This window comes from Carcharhinus amblyrhynchos, chromosome 14, assembly GCF_965287045.1.
Source record: "Carcharhinus amblyrhynchos chromosome 14, sCarAmb.v2.hapA, whole genome shotgun sequence".
Classification (NCBI taxonomy): Eukaryota; Metazoa; Chordata; class Chondrichthyes; order Carcharhiniformes; family Carcharhinidae; genus Carcharhinus; species Carcharhinus amblyrhynchos.
In genome coordinates this window covers 54,756,204-54,774,530 of record NC_137337.1, presented here as the reverse complement: position 1 = coordinate 54,774,530, position 18,327 = coordinate 54,756,204, and the positions used below count along the sequence as shown (strand labels likewise).

Here is an 18,327-nt window from a genome sequence, read left to right as displayed (position 1 = left end):
TAACCCCATTTCCTTAGAAAGCAGCTGATGTTTCTGCTGTTCAGCCAACCCCATCTCTTTTACACCCACCTTTCTCCTTTGTCACATTACAATATCCTCCCACCAATTTCCTGTCAATTAATCTCTTCTCCTTTCCACCCTGCACAGACCTCTTCTTTTACTCTCCTTGACAGGCCATTTCAGTCTGCTCCGCTCCTAATTCTAATGTAATGGTCACATGTTCTTCCACCCCTCTTTTCTCTGCCACTTAACCTCGTGCTACATTTCTAGCCTTTTCCAATTTGGCCAAAAGGCCATCAATATAAGTAGACTTAATTATTTCCAGCATTTCCTAACTTTATTTCAAATTTCCAGCAGAGTATTTTGCATTTAATTTAGTTGTGATGTGCTTCATGACAGCAAAGCCTTCAAACATTGATTCAGGCAAAGCATTAGAGGACTATCAGCATCTGTGCAACATAATTCAATAGGAGTCAACATCACTGCTATAAAATTCCTGAAACACAAAATAATTGAAACAAATTTGTTTTGAGAGCTGTGTTAAAATCTCAGTTGTACTTGGGTTTGGACAAGATGGGAGGTCACACGACACCAAGTTTAGTCCAACAGGTTTATCTGAAATCAAACTTCCAGAGTACTACTCCTTTGTCTGGTGAAGTGAGCGAGGTGTGCAGGCACAAAATATATAGACAGAATGATGATAGCCTGACACTAACTGACGAACGTACTTGGGTTTAGTTGACTTCTAAATGATCAGGTGTTTTGTATCAGTTTATGTTAAAATATTGCATAGATCGAATTTTCCATGTCCCTTTCTTGAAACAGTATTATGTAGAAATAAAAACAACACAAACAGGACATTTGGCTCAACCATTCCATTTACCCTCATGCCCTGTAGCCATATCTGTTCATTTCCATTTATTTCAACAATAATCTTAAAATGTTGACATGATCTCTACTTCCATCACACAAATTCCAATAACATATTCTGATTGAGTACTCATATGCTTGAGACATTCTTTTGCTTTAGGCCACCAAATAATGACATCATGGTGGGGCAAGAAATAAACAAAAATAACAGATGCATTTAAAAATGGTACAGCAATTATCATGGGGGATTTTAATCTACACATCAATTGGTCAAACCAGGTCAGTCAAGACAGCCTTGAGCAGGAGCTTGTAGAACGTATCCACAATAGCTTCCTTGAATAGTATGTAATGGAACCCAGGAGGAGCAAGATATCCTAGATCTGGTACTGTATAATGAGACAGGAATAGTCAATGATCTTACAGTTAGGGATCCTCTTGGAAGAAGCGATCACAGTATGGTTGAATTTAAAATACAGATGGAGCGTGAAGGTAAAATCCAATATTAGTGTCTTGTGCTTAAACAAAGGAGACTACAAAGGGGTGAGGCAGGTGGTGGCTAAGGTAGACTGGGAGCAAAATCTTTATGATGGGACAATTGAGGAACAATGGAGAACTTTCAAAGTGATCTTTCACTGTGCTCAGCAAAAGTATATACCAGTGATAAGGAAGAACAGTAGAAAAAAAGTAATCAGCTGTGGGTATCTAAGGAAATAAAGGGGGGTATCAATTAAAAGAAAATGCATACAAAGTGGCAAAGATCAGCAGGAATCTGGTGGATTGGGAAATTTGTAAAGATCAACGGAAAGCCATAAAAAAAACTATAAAGAAACACAAGATGGATTATGAGAGTACACAAGCTCAATATATGAAAACAGATAGCAAAAGTTTCTACAAATATATAAAATGAAAAAGAGTGACTAAATAAATAATAGCGAACGAGAAGGGGGATGTAATAACTGGGGAAATGAGAAATGACTGAGGCATTGAACAGATATTTTGTCGGTCTTCACAGTGGAAGACACAAATAACATAGGAAAAATTGATGACAGGAAGGCAGGTGAGGACCTAGAAACTATTATGGAAGAGGTAATGCTGGGCAAGCTAATGCGGCTAAAGGTAGACAAGTCTCCTGGTCCTGATGGAATGCACCCCAGGGTGCTAAGAGATGGTGGGGAAAATAGCAAATGCACTAATGATAATTTACCAAAATTCGCTGGACTCCAGGGTGGTTCCCACAGATTGGAAAACAGCAAATGTGATGCCACTGAAGCTTCACTCTGTAGTTGGTAAATACTTGAATTTATCGAAGAAATAGAGAGACATCTGGATATAAATCGTCCCATTGGTAAGATGCAGCATGAGTTCATAAGGGCAGGTCACATTTGACTAATTTGGTGGAATTCTTGGAGAACATTACATGTGCAGTGGCCAATGGGAAACCTGTGGATGTGGTGTACCTGGATTTCCAGGAGGCATTTGACAAGGTGCCACACCAAAGACTGCTGATTAAGATAAAGGTGCACAGCGTTACGGGACAGCACCACATGAATAGAGGATTCATTAACAAACAGAAAGCGAGGAGTGGAGGTAAATGGGTGTTTTCCTGGTTGGCGATCAGTGACCAGTAGTGTGCCTCAGGGATCAGTGTTGGGACCGCAATTGTTTACAATTTACATAGATGATTTGGAGTGGCGACCAAGTGTAGTATGTCAAAATTCACACATGACACCAAGATGTCATCTGGCAGAGATGCCATCTGGCAAAGTGTGCAAAGGACACTGAAAGTCTGCAAAAGGATATAGATAGTCAAAGTGAGTGGGTGAGGGTCTGGCAGATGGAGTACAACGTTGGTAAATGTGAGGTCATCTATTTTAGTGGGAATAACAGCAAAATAGACTATTATTTAAATGATAAAAAAATTGCAGCATGCTGCCGTGCAAAGGAACCTGGGTGTCCTTTTGCAAGAATCACAAGGAGTTGGTTTGCAAGTGCAGCAAATAATTAAAGCAGCAAATGGAATTTTGTCCTTCATTGCTAGAGGGATGGAGTTTAAAAACAGCGAGATTATGCTGCAGCTGTATAAGGCGCTGGTAGAGGCCACACCTGGGGGACTGTGTACAGTTTTGGTCTCCTTACTTGAGGAAGGATATACTGGCACTGGAGGGGGTGCAGAGGAGATTCACTAGGTTGATTCTGGAGTTGAGAGGACTGGCTTATGAGGAGAGGCTGAGTAGACTGGGGTTATACTCATTGGAATTCAGAAAAATGAGGGGAGATCTTGTAGAAACATAAAAAATTATTAAGGGAATAGATAGAAGCAGGGAAGTTGTTTCCACTGGCAGGTGAAACTAGAACTGAGGGGCATAACCTCAAAATAAGGGGAAGCAGAATTAGGACCGAGTGGAGGAGGAACTTCTTCATACAAAGGGCTGTACATCTGTGGAATTCCCTGCCCATTGAAGCAGTTGAGGATACCTCATTGCATGTTTTTAAGGCAAGGATAGATAAATTTTTTGAACAGTAAAGGAATTAAGGATTATGGTGAGCAGGCAGGTAAGTGGAGCTGAGTCCATAAAAAGATCAACCATGATCTTATTAAATGGCGGAGCAGGCTCAAGGGGCCAGATGGTCTATTCCTGCTCCTAGTTCTTATGTTCTTTTACAGTTTAAATTTGTTCGGTGTGATGAAAGTTATGGCCACACGATTGACAAAGTCAGTCAAGGTGTCTGGAGATTTCACTGAAGGAAAAAGGTTGTTTGGTAGTACAGAATTTGAAAACTGCTGAAAAAAAATAGACATGCTATCAAAGTTTTTCTTACCCCCATGATGACAGCTTCACTTGATGAACCAACAGTGAATTAAACATCAATTTATACTGCATGAGTAGAGCATGCAGACTGATTGATAAGTAGACTGATTGATAGAAGTTTCCCTTGGAAAATGAAGCAGAGAGTACTTAACTGCCAAACTTTTGTTTCAAATTCAAACCATGCATTGCATAAGGCATTGGCATGGAAATGAGCCAGGCAGTCCCCTAGACTTTGTTTGGCTGAAAAAGATGTAATGTGTGGATATGCTCCTCTGTCTGCAAATGACAGTGCCCTTTTTTTGTATCTATGGGTTTCTGGCTTTCGTCGTGAGGCATAGTGCTGGCCTGGCTGTATCATAAATTGATTTTCAGTGTAATTCTGAGCACAAACAGGATTGTGCAGCAAATGTTATCCCAACGTGGAATCTCATCTAATATTGGACAGTATGCTCTGAGTTTTGAAAGCTGAGCTGGTTAAGTACTGTCAGTACTTTGCCTGTTGCCTGGTTCATTCCCCAGAGCAATGCCTTGACTAGAGTCAACCTGCCTGGTTTGAATTTGAAACAAAAGCTTGGCAGTGAGCAGTTCTCTGTTGTATTCTTGTTGGCAATGCCTCTACCAATTACAGTCCACTTGCCAACCCATCAGCACTTTCATGCATGCATTAAAAATTGTTGCTCCCTTTACTGCTGTTATATCTTACGTAGCTGTCTGGATAAAAACAAGATGAAAAACTTCAACATTATGTCCCTTTTCTCAAAATAAGGTGGTACCTGGGGAAAAGGAAGAGGAGAAAGGGGGAAGTAGCTGCTTTTATACAATACTCATTATTCAGTTATAGACTGCCAATGGCACTGATTGCAGAACAGGTTACCTGTTTGCCCTCCGTTGGGCAACGGTTCATGGTGTACAGCATGGAGACCTGGAAAGGGGGAGGGAGACAACAATAGCATAAATACAACATATCTTACAGAAACATGGAATTAAGCTCGTCACATATAGAAGGCAGTTTTACAAACAGTACCAAACTGATTCCTGTCTCTTCTGAATCTGATTTTCATATACTTATAAATTAAGGAGCATGCCAAGCATTAGTCCAAGATAATACCGCCTCTGAATTTAGAACTACTTTATAAGCTGTGTTGTAAATGACTGACTCTTCTGATTGGAAATCAGAGCTTTCAGTGATAGCTTTGTTTGAAGCAAGAGTTCAAATTATAATTTTTAAACCACCTTCATTCTACCAAATTTTAGCATTTTTTTCACAATCCCCAAAATGCCTTTTTTCTGAAGATTACATTTTCACCCACTTAAGTTTATACTGCCAGACACTACTGGAAACTGCCAGACACTACTGGAAACCGACCGTTAATATCACAAGAATTAGGAGTGGGCCATACATCTCCTCAAATTTGCCCAACCATTCAACAAGACCATGCCTCAACTCCACTTTCCCATCTGACCTCCATGTCCCTGGGGATGGCATGGGGGGATGGCATGGTGGTACAGCAGTTAGCATTGCTGCCTCACTGTCCCAGGGATTGGGTTCAATGCCAGCCTTGGGTGTATGAAGTTTGCACAATTCTCCCACGGCTGCTGTGGTTTCCTCCCACAGTCCAAAGATGTGCAGGTTAGGTAGCCATGTTAAATTTTCCTTTGTGTGTCCCAAAATATCTAGGTTGATGAATTAGCCATGGTAAATGTGAGGGTTACAAGGATAAGGCAGGTTAGATACTCTGGTCAGAAAGTTGGTGCACATTTGATGCCTCACCTGCACTGTAAAGATTTTACGATTCCTTCAATGGCTTAAAATCAATGGTTCTCGATCCTTAAAAACAGTCAACTGAGTATCCACAATACTCAGGCATTCCAAATATTCACAATCCTACGTTGAGATGGCCACTAGTTCTCAACTCTCCAGCCAGAAGAAACAGTATCTATCCTGCCAAGTCATCCAATAACTTTATATGTCAATGGGATGATAGAAAATAGATCATAAACTCCCTACAGTGCCCATCAAGTCTGCAAAAACTTTGACAGAATATCATCCACAGAGCCCCCCCCACTTCCTATTCCTGTAACCCATTTACCCCACAAATCTCTGCAAATCTGTACATCTTGGGACGCAAAGGGGCAATTTAGCATGGCCAATCCAATTAATTGGCACATTTCTTATTCTTCTAAATTCCACAGAATATCAGCCCATGCTACTCAAACTCTCCTCAGCCAGCTGTCATCAGTCAACATGACTTTGTAATCTATGCCTCAATTGATCACCACTCTAACCTGCCCTTCTGCCTTCAGAGATCTTATGGACAAATATGCCAAACGTCCCTCTATTCCACAGGGAAAAAAACTTGCCTCAAGATGTTACTTAGTTCAAGAGATAAAATATCTTAATCACATTTCCTTTATTTAAACCTTTAAAAATCAATTATCCTCAGACGTTGCATGGCTTATTCTGAAACAAAGCAAGTTTTCCCAATAAAGAGGTAACAGATCCTGCCACCCACTATGTTGAATGGGCCACACTCAAATCAGAACATTAGTAGGATTACTACTTCATTCTAGGTTAAGAAAAAGGATTTCCAAATTGCTGTTGCAATTACATACAAGTGTCTCCATGACAATTTGTTTGCGGCTCACAAACTCACCAACACATGAATAATGACAACCCTAGCAGTTACAAGAAGAAAATAATGAACATTCAAAGACGAGACAGCTTTAGATTAGGATTGTTTATTTAATGTATACATCGGGATCAGATTGAAATTCTCTATACGAATTCAACTCTGATGAAAGGCCGCAGAACAAAAACGTTCTGTTTTGCCCTCCAGATGCTGAAAAACCTAAATGAGTGATTTCTGCAGTTTCTGACGTTAGTTCTAATTTCCAGCATCTTCAGTATCTCGCTTTTGACAGAAGCTGGAATTCACTGCCACAGGGAAGTGGTTCAAGTGAATAGTACTGATGTACTTTAGGGGAAGCTGGGCAAGAATGTGAGGGAGATTTACAATGACAGAATTAGGTAAAGAAAAATGAAAGGCTCAAGAAAGGCATGAACATTGGGATGGACTAGTTAGACCAAATGGCCTGTTTCTGTGCCATACATCCTAGCTAACCCCATGTAATTAAGTCTATTTTCTTATTCTCTAACAGAATTAACATTTAAATTATGAGATCCCAGAGTGCATTACAGAGAAAAATATCCCCTATATCCTATTCAAGGAATTTTATACTTCTACTTATACCAAATTTCAATCTGAGATTATCTATCAATAGCCATTAACTTACAGCAATACCAAATGGCATTTTACAGTTTCAAATATCAAAACATAGGGTTTATGAATATGATTTCATTTTATGTTTTGCTTTGGCAACAAAGTTGCAAAAATTCAAAATAGAATGGTCTGATGTTAATGCATATGATGAAATTTTGGTTTTTATCTCAACAGTGTTGGAATACAAATAATCACTAACAGTTCTCTTGATTAGAGTGCATCTGAAGTTTGAGGGTCCTATCTCAGGAAGGCCAAACTATCTTGGAGAGAATGCAACACTGATACACCAGAAAAATAATAAAGAAATTTGTAACGATGAGGCATGGTTGCATAGACAAAACTTGCATCCCCTTACATACAGAAAATTAAGGGGTGACCGAATTGAAATTTTTAAAATGACAAAGGAATCCAACACAGTAAATAGAAAAGTAAATAGTAAAATAAGGAGGCATAACTTTCAAATTACAGTTATGCCATTCAGAGCAATGTTAGAAAGTACTTCACACACAAGGTAGTCGAAATATGGAACGCTTTCCTCTCCTGCCACCTGCCAAAAAGATGGAGGAGAATTGAAAATTTCAAGAATGTGGTTGATAGGTACTATAGGTAAGGGAATTAAGGATACAGAACTAGACAGGTAGATAGGATTAAGAGATTATCTGTCATCCATCTGAATGGTAGAAAGGCTCAAAGGGCTAAACAACATGTTCCTACATGGTTGGCGTCTGAATTCTAAAGGCCACTAATTGCAGGTAAAAAAACTTCTTCACAAAATATTAGAATGAGGAAGACGAAGTAATTAAATGTTCAAATATGTTTTGAAGCGTTAAATGTCAAATACCATTACAGGTTTGGATTTTCACTTGAATCTTTTATTCCACCTGCATCATTTGAAAATGTCAAGCCAGTTAGCCTGGGATGACCGAGTGCAGGTTTAAATTAAAATAATGAATTTAAAACAAATTCTACAGGCTTCATTGCATTTGCATCCACAATTTGGTTTTAAATACTATTACAAGCTATCCACCTTTGGAAAAAGCTGAAATATATCAGTGCTTGACAATACTTACAGTTGTGGCAGGTGTCATTATTCCCATAGGAACAGGAATCACAGGTGCCCCTAAAAAATAAACATAATTTTGAAAATTTCAAGTAGTCATCACTCCAACTTACCTGCCTCCCTACCTTACTGGAACTGCTTTTTCACACCTATTTGTAGTTACATTGCCAGCCCAAAAGGATTTTGGCGAAACAATCAAATAATTGTCATCATGGTCCCCAAGCTTTCATGTCCTTAATGTTGCAAGTACCATGAATATACAGCAGGAATAGAAATCCTCAGCTGATTTCTTTCACCCCTATTCCCAACTTTAATATGCATAAGGCAAATATAGCTGCCTATCTCTTGTCCAAATTAAGAGGGGCCAACACAGCACTTATTGGATTGAGGCTGGATCCATTTGGATGTCTAACTCAGTAACATACCATGAAATACGTGTACTCACACGCAGTTGAAGTTAGAGACACTCGTACATGACATGTACCAATAAATAAATTGTTTAGAAAACATTTATAAGCGCATAGTAGTTCCTATTGCTTTTAAAATAATATCCAATTTACATACCAGGTGGCACAGAAGGAGGAAAGCCTGTAAATTGTGGAGGAGGAATACCCGGTGGTAACGGAGGTATCCCTAAAGGAGGGCGATTCATATGCGGTGGAAATGACATTGCTCCAGCACCAACCTGCAAGAGACAACAATGGTTACACAGTCCAAATTTTCGAGCTTTGTTACAATAATGTATTGAGGTGTTGTCCACTACCAAGTACAAAATTTGCCATGTGCAAGGAAGAGAGAAGCAGAGATGGAGATGTGAGGAGCTTGAACCTGTTACAAAGAAGTTCGATTAATTCCCACGCATCCTAATATCTGAATTTTGCTGTTTGGAAGTGATCTTGAACTGCCCATCTAATTTACCAACACATTCACCTTGCTTATCCAAATACAGGATATTTAACTACATGCGTGGGTTTAGTGGTTCAGTCACACAGCATCCATATCTGATCCAGCCATAGCATACAGGCCAACTCACCAACATTTCTTCAACACCATCCTTAGAACTCTCAACTTCTGGTCAAGTGGACACCAACATCTGCAAATTTCTTCCAAGGTACATACCACCCTGACTGAGATCTTATCACTATTGCATCGTTGCTTCGTCATAGTCCTGGATCTCCCTGTAGAATTGATTGCAGATGCAACTATGACACGTGGACTCCAGCTGTACAAGGCAGCTCACTATCTTTTCAAGGGCAATAAACACTTGCCACGTCATTGACGCCCATATGCCTTGCACCAATAGGTATTTAGAAGTTTAACACTAATTAATGAGAAAACGCAAATAATTTTCATTTACAGTATTCGCTAATGAGAGACCTCCATATGGTGCATATCACAGACAAAAACCACATCAGATTGAGAGAGACTTAAAACAACCAACAGGTCAAGTGTTTCCCTCTTCTATTTTGGGAGGAGAATAGTCAGGGGAACGGTTTGCAATGACCAGTGCTAATGAGAGAATGTCAGGTTGAGTTATCAAACAACAAAGCAGCAATGGAAGTTACAAAACGAAATACCATCAGAATTTGAGGTTGAAGAATCTACGACAGCAGGAAAAAAAATGACAAATATTTTGAGGAAAACAAAGTGCGAGAAAGTTGAGATGGAGATGTTTCAGTCAGTTCAGATGCAATGGGTTAAATCATTACACTGTAATTATCTCTTCTGAGCTGTCCGTGGCCTTTATTGATCTTAAGTAGGTAGCCCATATAGTAGAGGGGACCTATTTAAGATGGAGAAAATTGGCTGCTTGCTGAAGCTGCTCAATTTCCTGAGATCAGCTACGATGGGACAACATCAGAACTCTTGACTTTCACAATCTGACACCAACACGCTTTAGCATATGCTATTGTCTTAGACCTTCAGGTCTACTTACCAAATTGAATTATATGCTGGTTAAAGAGTGGCCAACTCTGAGGAGTTGAGTGGCTTAAACCAAATAAGGACATAAGCTTCCAGCTCAAGACAAGCAGTCATCACAGGTGATTGCAGTTGCATAAGGTAACACAATTTGATTTATTGTTGTCACATGTCTTGTATACTGTGGAAGTCTTGCTTCTTGCACACAATACAAAACATACTGTTAGTGCAGGAGAGGGTGCAGAACGTAGTGTCAGTTATAGGTAGGCTGTCGAGAAAGATCAATGTAATATGAGGTAGGTCCATTCAAAGGTCTGACGGCAACAGGGAAACAACTGTTCTGGAGTCGATTAGTACACCATCTGAGTCTTCTGTATCTTCTCCCTGATAGAAGGTGGAAGAGAATATGTCCAGGGTGCAAGGGATTCTTGATTATTCTGACTGCTTTTCTGAGGCAACGGAAGTGTTGACAGAGTTAACGATCAGACCCTGGTTTGCATGATGGACGAGGCTTTCTTCACAACCTTCTGTCATTTCTTGCAGTCTTGGTCAGAGCAGGAGCTATGATACATCCAGAAAGGATGCTTTCTATGGTGCTTCTGTATAAATGAGTGAGTGTCGTTCAGACATGCCAAGTTTCCTTAGCCTCCTGAGAAAGTAGAGGTGTTGGTGGGTTCTCTTAACTACAGTGTCAGCGTGGAGACACCAGGACAGGTTATTGGTGATCTGAACATCTGGAAACTTGAAGCTCATGACTATTTCCATTTCATCCTTATTGGTGTAGGCAGGGCATGTTCTCCAAAACACTTTCTGAAGTCTATGACTGTCTTTTTCGTTTTATTGACATTGAGGGACAGATTATTGTCGTGGCTCCAATTCATCAGATTCTCTGGTTCTTTTCTGTATTGTGCATCACTGTTTGAGATCTGGCCCACTACGGTGGTGTAATTAGCAAACTTGAAAATAGAGTTGGAGGGGAATTTGGCCACACAGTTTTAGGTGTATGAGGACACAGCCTTGTCGGGCAGCGGTCAATAAATGTCCAAGTGTCTTTGTTATCCAGGTGTTATCCTGCAGGGTTGAGCATGGAGTAAGGGAGACAGCATCTGGTGTGGACCTGTTGCAGTGATAGGTGAACTGTAGCAGATCCAGGCAATTTAGCAGCCTGGAATTGATCCGTGCAATGACTCACCTTTCAAGGCACTTCATAATGAGGGATGTCAGAGCCATCAGACGATCGAGATTAAAGCACGCTGCCTGGCTTTTCTTTGGTACAGGCATGATAGTCATCTTCTTGCAGAAGCTAGGGACCTCAGATCTGTGCAAGGAGAGGTTAAAGATATGCAGAGTCTGAGTGCTCGTCTGGATACCCCATCCAGGCCTGTCGCTTTTCGTGGGTTAACTTTGAATGAGGCTGATTTGAGGTCTGCGATATTGACCTCATACCACATCAGCTGGGGCTTCCGGGACTGCTTGCTCAAAACAGATATAGAATGCGGTCAGCTCACTGGGGAGGGGTGCATTAATACCAGTGATTCTACACGCCTTCATCTTGCAGCCTGTTGTGCCTTGCAGACCATGCCAGAATCAGTGGCAGCCTGAGACTCCAGCTTGGTCTGTTACCTTTAATGGCTCTCTGTAGACTGTATCTGATTTTTTTTTATTATAGGTCAGAGTCACCTGACTTGATCACCTCAGACCGGAACTTCTGAAGGACAGGATATCCCGGTTCATCCGCGGGTTGTAGTTGAAAAATGCTAGAAAATGTGTCAGGCACAATCTTGTGAAGAAGTGAGCGATGCCTCTGAACAGAGCAAATTTCTGTTCCAAGGCCTCTAAGTCAAGGCACCAAAGCTATAGAATAACATTCAGGACTGACTACAGAGATTACTCTTATCCTCCAAATTTATCTACTTACCCTGCAGAGTCCTGAGCGTTACTCTGAAGCTGTCTGGTGCATTGACTTAAGGGGATTGGAACAGGAATTTAGCAATGACAAACTCTGTTAAGGGTTAAAGAGTTCATCTCCCCTTCCACAACTGCCACAAAGGCTAAGCGTGTCTCAGTTTTTTCTAAAGAAAAAATTTAAACTTGTAATCTAATGGCCAATAGAGGGTTAGTCATGTCAACTAGTAGCTTTGTGTGTTCTGCCTGCAAGATGTGGTCAATCATGGACGCTGAGAGCATCCCTGATAATTATATCTGCAGCAATGTATCCAGCTTCAGCTGCTCATTGAACAAATGGATTGATTTGAGCAGCAGCTGGAGGCGCGAAGGAGCACTCAACGGTGGAGATCATCATAGATGAATATTGTCGAGATGGCTGTACCCAAGCTACGGGAAGATGAAGATGACTGTAGACACGGCAGGCAGATTTTGTCGGAGTCCCCTGCAGCTGTTCTCCTGTCAAATAAGTATTTCATTTTGGGTTCTGATGAGTATTGCCCATCAGATGACCACAGGAACAGCCAGAGAAGTGGCACCACAGTTGGTCCTGTTGTACTGAGGGGAGGGACAAAGCATATTAGAATATTTTGGGGCTTGATAGTCAGTCCTGCTTTTGTGGCTACAACTGAGACTCCAGGATGATGTTGCCTCCCTACTGTCAGGGTCACTGATGTCTGAGGTCCTTGTGCATGAGTTGCAAAAACCCAGCTTGCAGGTGGTCAGGAAGGCAAATGGGATGCTGGCCTTCATAGCGAGGGGGATTGAATATAAAAGTAGGGAGGTCTTGCTGCAGCTGTATAGGGCATTGGTGAGGCCGCAGCTGGAGTACTGTGTGCAGTTTTGGGCGCCGCACCTGCGCAAAGATATTTTGGCCTTGGAGGGAGTGCAGAGGAGGTTTACTAGACTGATACCGGAGTTGAGGGGGTTGAGCTATGAGGAGAGGCTGAATAAACTGGGCTTGTACTCGTTAGAGTTTAGAAGAATGAGGGGAGATCTCATTGAGACGTACAAGATGATGAATGGGACGGACAGGATAGAGGTGGAGAGACTCTTCCCGCTCAAAAAAGACAGTAGGACTAGGGGGCACAGCGTCAAGATAAAAAGGGGGGCAGTTTAGAACGGAGTTGAGGAGGAACTTCTTCACTCAAAGGGTGGTGAATCTCTGGAATTCTCTGCCCGTTGAAGTGGTGGAGGCTGCCTCGCTAAATATTTTTAAGACGCGGGTTCATGGGTTTTTGATAAGAGAGGGGATTAAGGGTTATGGGGAGAAAGCGGGAAAGTGGAACTGAGCAGCGACAGATCAGCCATGATCTTATTGAATGGCGGGGCAGGCTCGAAGGGCTAGATGGCCTACTCCTGCTCCTATTTCTTATGTTCTTATATCCTGAAGTGGGAGGGTAAACAGACAGATGTCATTGTCCACATTGGCACAAATGTTATAGCCAGGAAGAATGACAGTCCTGCAATGACAATTAAGTGAATTATGTAGTAAGCTAAAAAGCACGACCTCAAGGGTTGTGATCTCAGGTTTCCTCCCCTTGCAACATGTTAGTAAGGCTATGGACAGACAGATAATACAGTTGAACACGTGGCTGAAGAGTATGTGTAGCAGGGAGGGTTTCCGATTCCAAATAAACCAGTTGCACTTTAACCAGGTGTTGAGAGACCACCAGTTGCACTTTAACCAGGTGTTGAGAGACTTCTTACTATTTGCCTTCTTTACCGCCTGCTGTACATGCATGCTTACTTTCAGCGACTGGTGGACGAGAATATGAAGGTCTCGCTGAGTATCCACCTCTCAATTTAATTCAATAAATAATCTGTCTTCCTATTATTGCAATCAAAGTGGATAACCTCACATTTATCAACAGTAGACTGCATCTACCATGCATGTTCTGCAGCTTAGTCCTCATTATCCTGTGGGCAAGGGTGTGCACCATTATGCCTTGTGCTCATGGCTTTATCTTAGTAATATCCTTTCCATTATCCCTGCTAAGGGATTACAACGATTCCAAGTTCAATTCCAACTGAGATGCGCAGGTTAGAGATACTAGCGGGTAAATGTGTAGGGATATGGGGGTAGGGGCTGAGTGGGATTGTGGTCGGTGCAGACTAGATGGGGCAGATGGCCTCCTTCTGCACTGTAGGGCTTCTATGATTACAACAAAATGCAACTGATAATGTGAACCAATTGTAATGAAGTCCAAAGATGTGCAGATTAGGTGGATTGGCCACAATAAAAGCGCTGTGTTGTGAGGATAGGGTGGGAGGTGGGACTGCGCAAGATGCTTTGTAGAATCAGCACAGGCTCGATGGGCCAAATGGCCCATCCTTCTGTACTATAGGATCTTATGATTCTCTGGATATTTGCTGTTTTGTTTAATGAATACGTGGAACGATGGTAACTGTGCTGCACTGGATTTCGGGGGGCTGTTGCACTGTGATAAAATAGAATATTCTTCAATAAAAAACATGATCGTGAAACCAAAGAGATAAAATTAGAACTACTGTCAGGCTAACAAGGCTGTAGCAGGAAAAATGCAAGAAACTACTATAGACAATGTGATGACGGACATAGAAAAACGAGCCATTGGGCAGAGTCAACATGAATTTGAGATGTAGCAGAAGAGGGAAAGGAAAACTAGTGGATGAGATGCACTTGGTTTTTAAGGAGTCTTTTGATAAGGTCCCCATAAGAGATTCATAAACAAAATTAAGGCACATGGGGTTGGGTGTAATATACTGGCATGGATTGAGAATTGGTTAATGGACAAAAAACAGTAGGAACAAAAGAGTAATTCTCAGGTTGGCAGGCTGAGACTAGTAGGATACTGCAAAGAACAGTGCTTGGACCCCAGCTATTCCTAATCAATGATACGAACACAAATTAACATTTCCAAATTCGCTGATGATACAAAACTTGGTGGGAATGAGAGATGCGAGGAGGATGCAAAGAGGCTCCAAGGACATTTAAACAAGCTGAGTGAATGGACAAGAACATGGCAGACGGAATAATGTCAAAAAATAAGTAAACACTTTGGTAAGAAATACAGAAATGTAGAATATTTTTTAAATGGCAAATGACTGGAAAGCATTGATGTCCAAAGGATGTCTTTCATCATGAGTCACCAAAAGCTAGCATTCAGATGCAACAAACGATTAGGAAAACAACTATGCCTGTACTGGAAGAGGGTTTGGGAATAGGTGTTAAAAAATGTCTTGCTGCAATTTGTATAGAGCCTTGCTGAGACCGCACTTGAGCACCGCAGCCAAGTTTGGTCTCCTATTATGCAAAAGGAAGCATATGCTTGTCTTAGAGCAAGTGCAACGAAGGTTCACCAGATTGATTCTTGGAATGCCGGGATTTAGTAAACTAGGCCAGTGCTCTTTGGATTTTGGAAGAAAATTATTGAAACATACACAATTTTTCAACAGTCTCAGAAAAATAAATAGGCCATTTTGAACAGAGATGAGGAGGAATTTCTTCAAGAGTGTGATAACTGCTTAGAATTTATTAGCTCAGAGGCTATGGAGCGAAGTCATTCAGTACGTACAAATGACAGATTTCCAGACAGTCAAAGGCATCAAGAGATAGCATGGGAAAGTGGTGTTGAGGTAGGTCAGCAATGATCTACAGGCTCAGGGCTAAATTATTTAGCCTGGATCCTATTTCCCATGTTCCTAAACATGATCTACAGATTTCAGATCTGTACTGCCCACTCTGCAACAAACGCACAAGTCATCTCAATCTCTCCAATTCTGCACACAAAGGAAGTCAGCCTGACCTTAACTGTTGCCAAAATAAAATTCATATCATTCTACACCTTGTCACCCTAATATCCCATCTATTATATATTTGAAAAACTGAATCACTTGACAGGTCTTGGTAGTCACATTTCTCAAAGGGAACAGAACGGTCAGTGAGGGCAGGAGCAAAAGGGGCCGGGTGATGGAGGGCTGCCCCCCCCAAGCAAAAGGGGCTGGGTGAGGGAGGGCTGCCCCCCCAAGCAAAAGGGGCCGGGTGAGGGAGGGCTGCCCCCCGCACCCCCCAAGCAAAAGGGGCCGGGTGAGGGAGGGCTGCACCCCCCGCACCCCCCCAAGCAAAAGGGGCCGGGTGAGGGAGGGCTACCCCCCCAAGCAAAAGGGGCAAGGTAAGGGAGGGCTGCCCCCCCCGCCCCCCCCAAGCAAAAGGGGCCAGGTGAGGGAGGGCTGCCCCCCCCCACCCACCCAAGCAAAAGGGGCCAGGTGAGGGAGGGCTGCCCCCCCCCCCCACGCAAAAGGGGCCGGGTGAGGGAGGGCTGCCCCCCCACACCCCCCCAAGCAAAAGGGGCCGGGTGAGGGAGGGCTGCCCCCCCCACCCCCCCAAGCAAAAGGGGCCGGGTGAGGGAGGGCTGCCCCCCCCACCCCCCCAAGCAAAAGGGGCCAGGAGCACCCCATATGCTGATTCTGGCCCTTCTCATGGGATATGGTACCTCCCTACCCTTTATAGGCTGCAGTTCCCCCTGGAGTTCTGAACCCCAGCAAATGCAATCCTTACTGGTTCAATCTCTCCTGATGCTTCAGTCCTGTCATCTCAGCAATCAGTGTGGTGAACCTTCCCTGCTCTCCCTTCAAAGCAAGAACATCGTTCCTCCATTAACGAACAAAACTGCACACAATATTCCAAATGTAGTCTCACCAGGGCTCTGTATAATTGCAGCATGACACCCATCCTTATTCCTGAACCCAGGGAAAGATCAACAGTGGAATCTCAGAACAAATCCTGTATTTGTACCAGGATGGAATTATTCTGTAGTTACTTACCTGAGAGAGAAATTTGCTTCTTGAAAAATAAAGTCCGACACTATTTATTCTAGAAAACAAAATAGCACTTTACATCTCCATGTAACAAATTACAAATTAAACTTTGCTCCTGTATAATTTAATCTAATTATTGCTCCTTCACTTGTGTCACAATCCTTCTGTCATCAAGATCACGATGGGCAAATTATCCAAAAATGTAACAATTACCCAACCTCAATGTTTCGTTGGTAGGCAACCACCAATACAATGTTACTCTTGTCGGTTTCCCATCTGGATCCCTGATAGAGAACTAATCGTAACTATTTTGAAAAGCAATTCATTGTAACGCCCACCATTTTGTGGTAACAATTTTCTTCCAATACCTTAATTTAACGGTACAGTAGCTGGTATGCTTAATACCATGCACTGTACTTTACAATAGGCATGCGTGTCTCAAGTTACATTTTCTTAAATATTTTAATGCATTGAATGATACTAAGACCCAGAGAACTTTGAGTTAAACGAGATTACATTATAGAAATGCAAAGCTGGGTGTAATTTGATTCGATGAATCGCTTAGGTCTGTGCCGAGGACAGTACACAAGATGGCGAAAATACTCAGCCTCTCCTAGAAAAACTCAAATGATTTTAGAAACGTGTAGAAGATAAAGCTAGAAAGTAGAAGCAGCTAGTGACAGTGATTGGGTATTTTCTTGTTTGCACCGCACTGCAATGTGAAATAATCCTAGAAAAAACTCAACTGTTACCACAGTAAACAGCAGCATTGCTTCCAAATTGAGATTCAAGCTGAATGAAACAGCAAAAGCACTCAAAAATTAACGAAAAACTAAAGGCAGGAAGTGATCACGGCGAGGAACTACCAGGCCCAACCCGAGTTCAAGGCGTAGGTAGCTCCGAGTCCCTGCAAAGTCGCAGGCCCAGCCCGAGGCCTAGCTCCAATTCCACTCTTACTCACAGGCCCAGCCCGAGGCCTAGCTCCAATTTCGCTCCCAATTGCAGGCCCAACCCAAGGCCTAGATCCAATTCCGCTCCCAGACACAGGCCCAGGCCGAGGCCTAGCTCCAACACCACTCTCTGACCCAGCACCCACAAGTACCCCTACCGTTGCTCCGCCAGACAAGGCAGCTGTGATGGAAACATCAAGTACAGGCCTACTCTTAACTTATACCGCGGTGAGGCCGGGCCTCGACGGGAGAGCCCAGCACGGGGCCTCTGACGCCTTCGGCCATCCCCGACAGGCGACGAAACTCACCTAAGCAGACGGCGCGCTGTATCCGGACAATCTAACTCGGACTGAATGGCGACTCTGGACGGCCTCCCTCTCCAAACAACTGATCCTGCGTCACCCAGGACGCGCGCGCGATTTGACCTGCGTCATTCAATTCGCGCGTACGCTGTCCACTGCGTTGCATTGTTCACAAACACGGCGACGTAAATGTTGTATTTGCCCGCGCATGCCGTCCATGCGTCCATCTGTGACCGCGCGCGAAACATCTGCGTCACATTGTGCCCGCGCACGCAGTCCATGCGTCATTTCGTCTCCACGCACTCCTTGTGTCAATATACCCGTGTGAACCTCTACCGCATCTGTGCAAAACATTATCAACTCCTATACCCCATGGGTGTAAAATATCAT

The 18,327-nt window shown here is 42.6% G+C and overlaps 1 protein-coding gene across 3 annotated transcripts in view; it reads right to left on the bottom strand.

The window, feature by feature from the left end:
- LOC145352689 (RNA-binding protein 25-like) overlaps nucleotides 1-18,072 on the bottom strand; it is a 102,424-nt gene extending 84,352 nt beyond the window's left edge. For 2 of the 3 annotated variants that reach the window (XM_080202905.1, XM_080202906.1), the window contains exons 1-4: nucleotides 17,944-18,072; nucleotides 8,586-8,706; nucleotides 8,032-8,081; nucleotides 4,555-4,602 (exon numbers count right to left, since the gene is read on the bottom strand). In XM_080202905.1, the coding sequence (XP_080059031.1) occupies nucleotides 4,555-4,602; nucleotides 8,032-8,081; nucleotides 8,586-8,691 (204 nt within the window). In that variant the 5' untranslated portion in view covers nucleotides 8,692-8,706; nucleotides 17,944-18,072. Of the gene's footprint in view, nucleotides 1-4,554; nucleotides 4,603-8,031; nucleotides 8,082-8,585; nucleotides 8,707-16,691; nucleotides 16,741-17,943 lie in introns of all 3 variants that reach the window. The other variant, XM_080202907.1, reaches the window with a different exon arrangement.
- Between the last annotated feature and the right edge of the window lie 255 nt (nucleotides 18,073-18,327).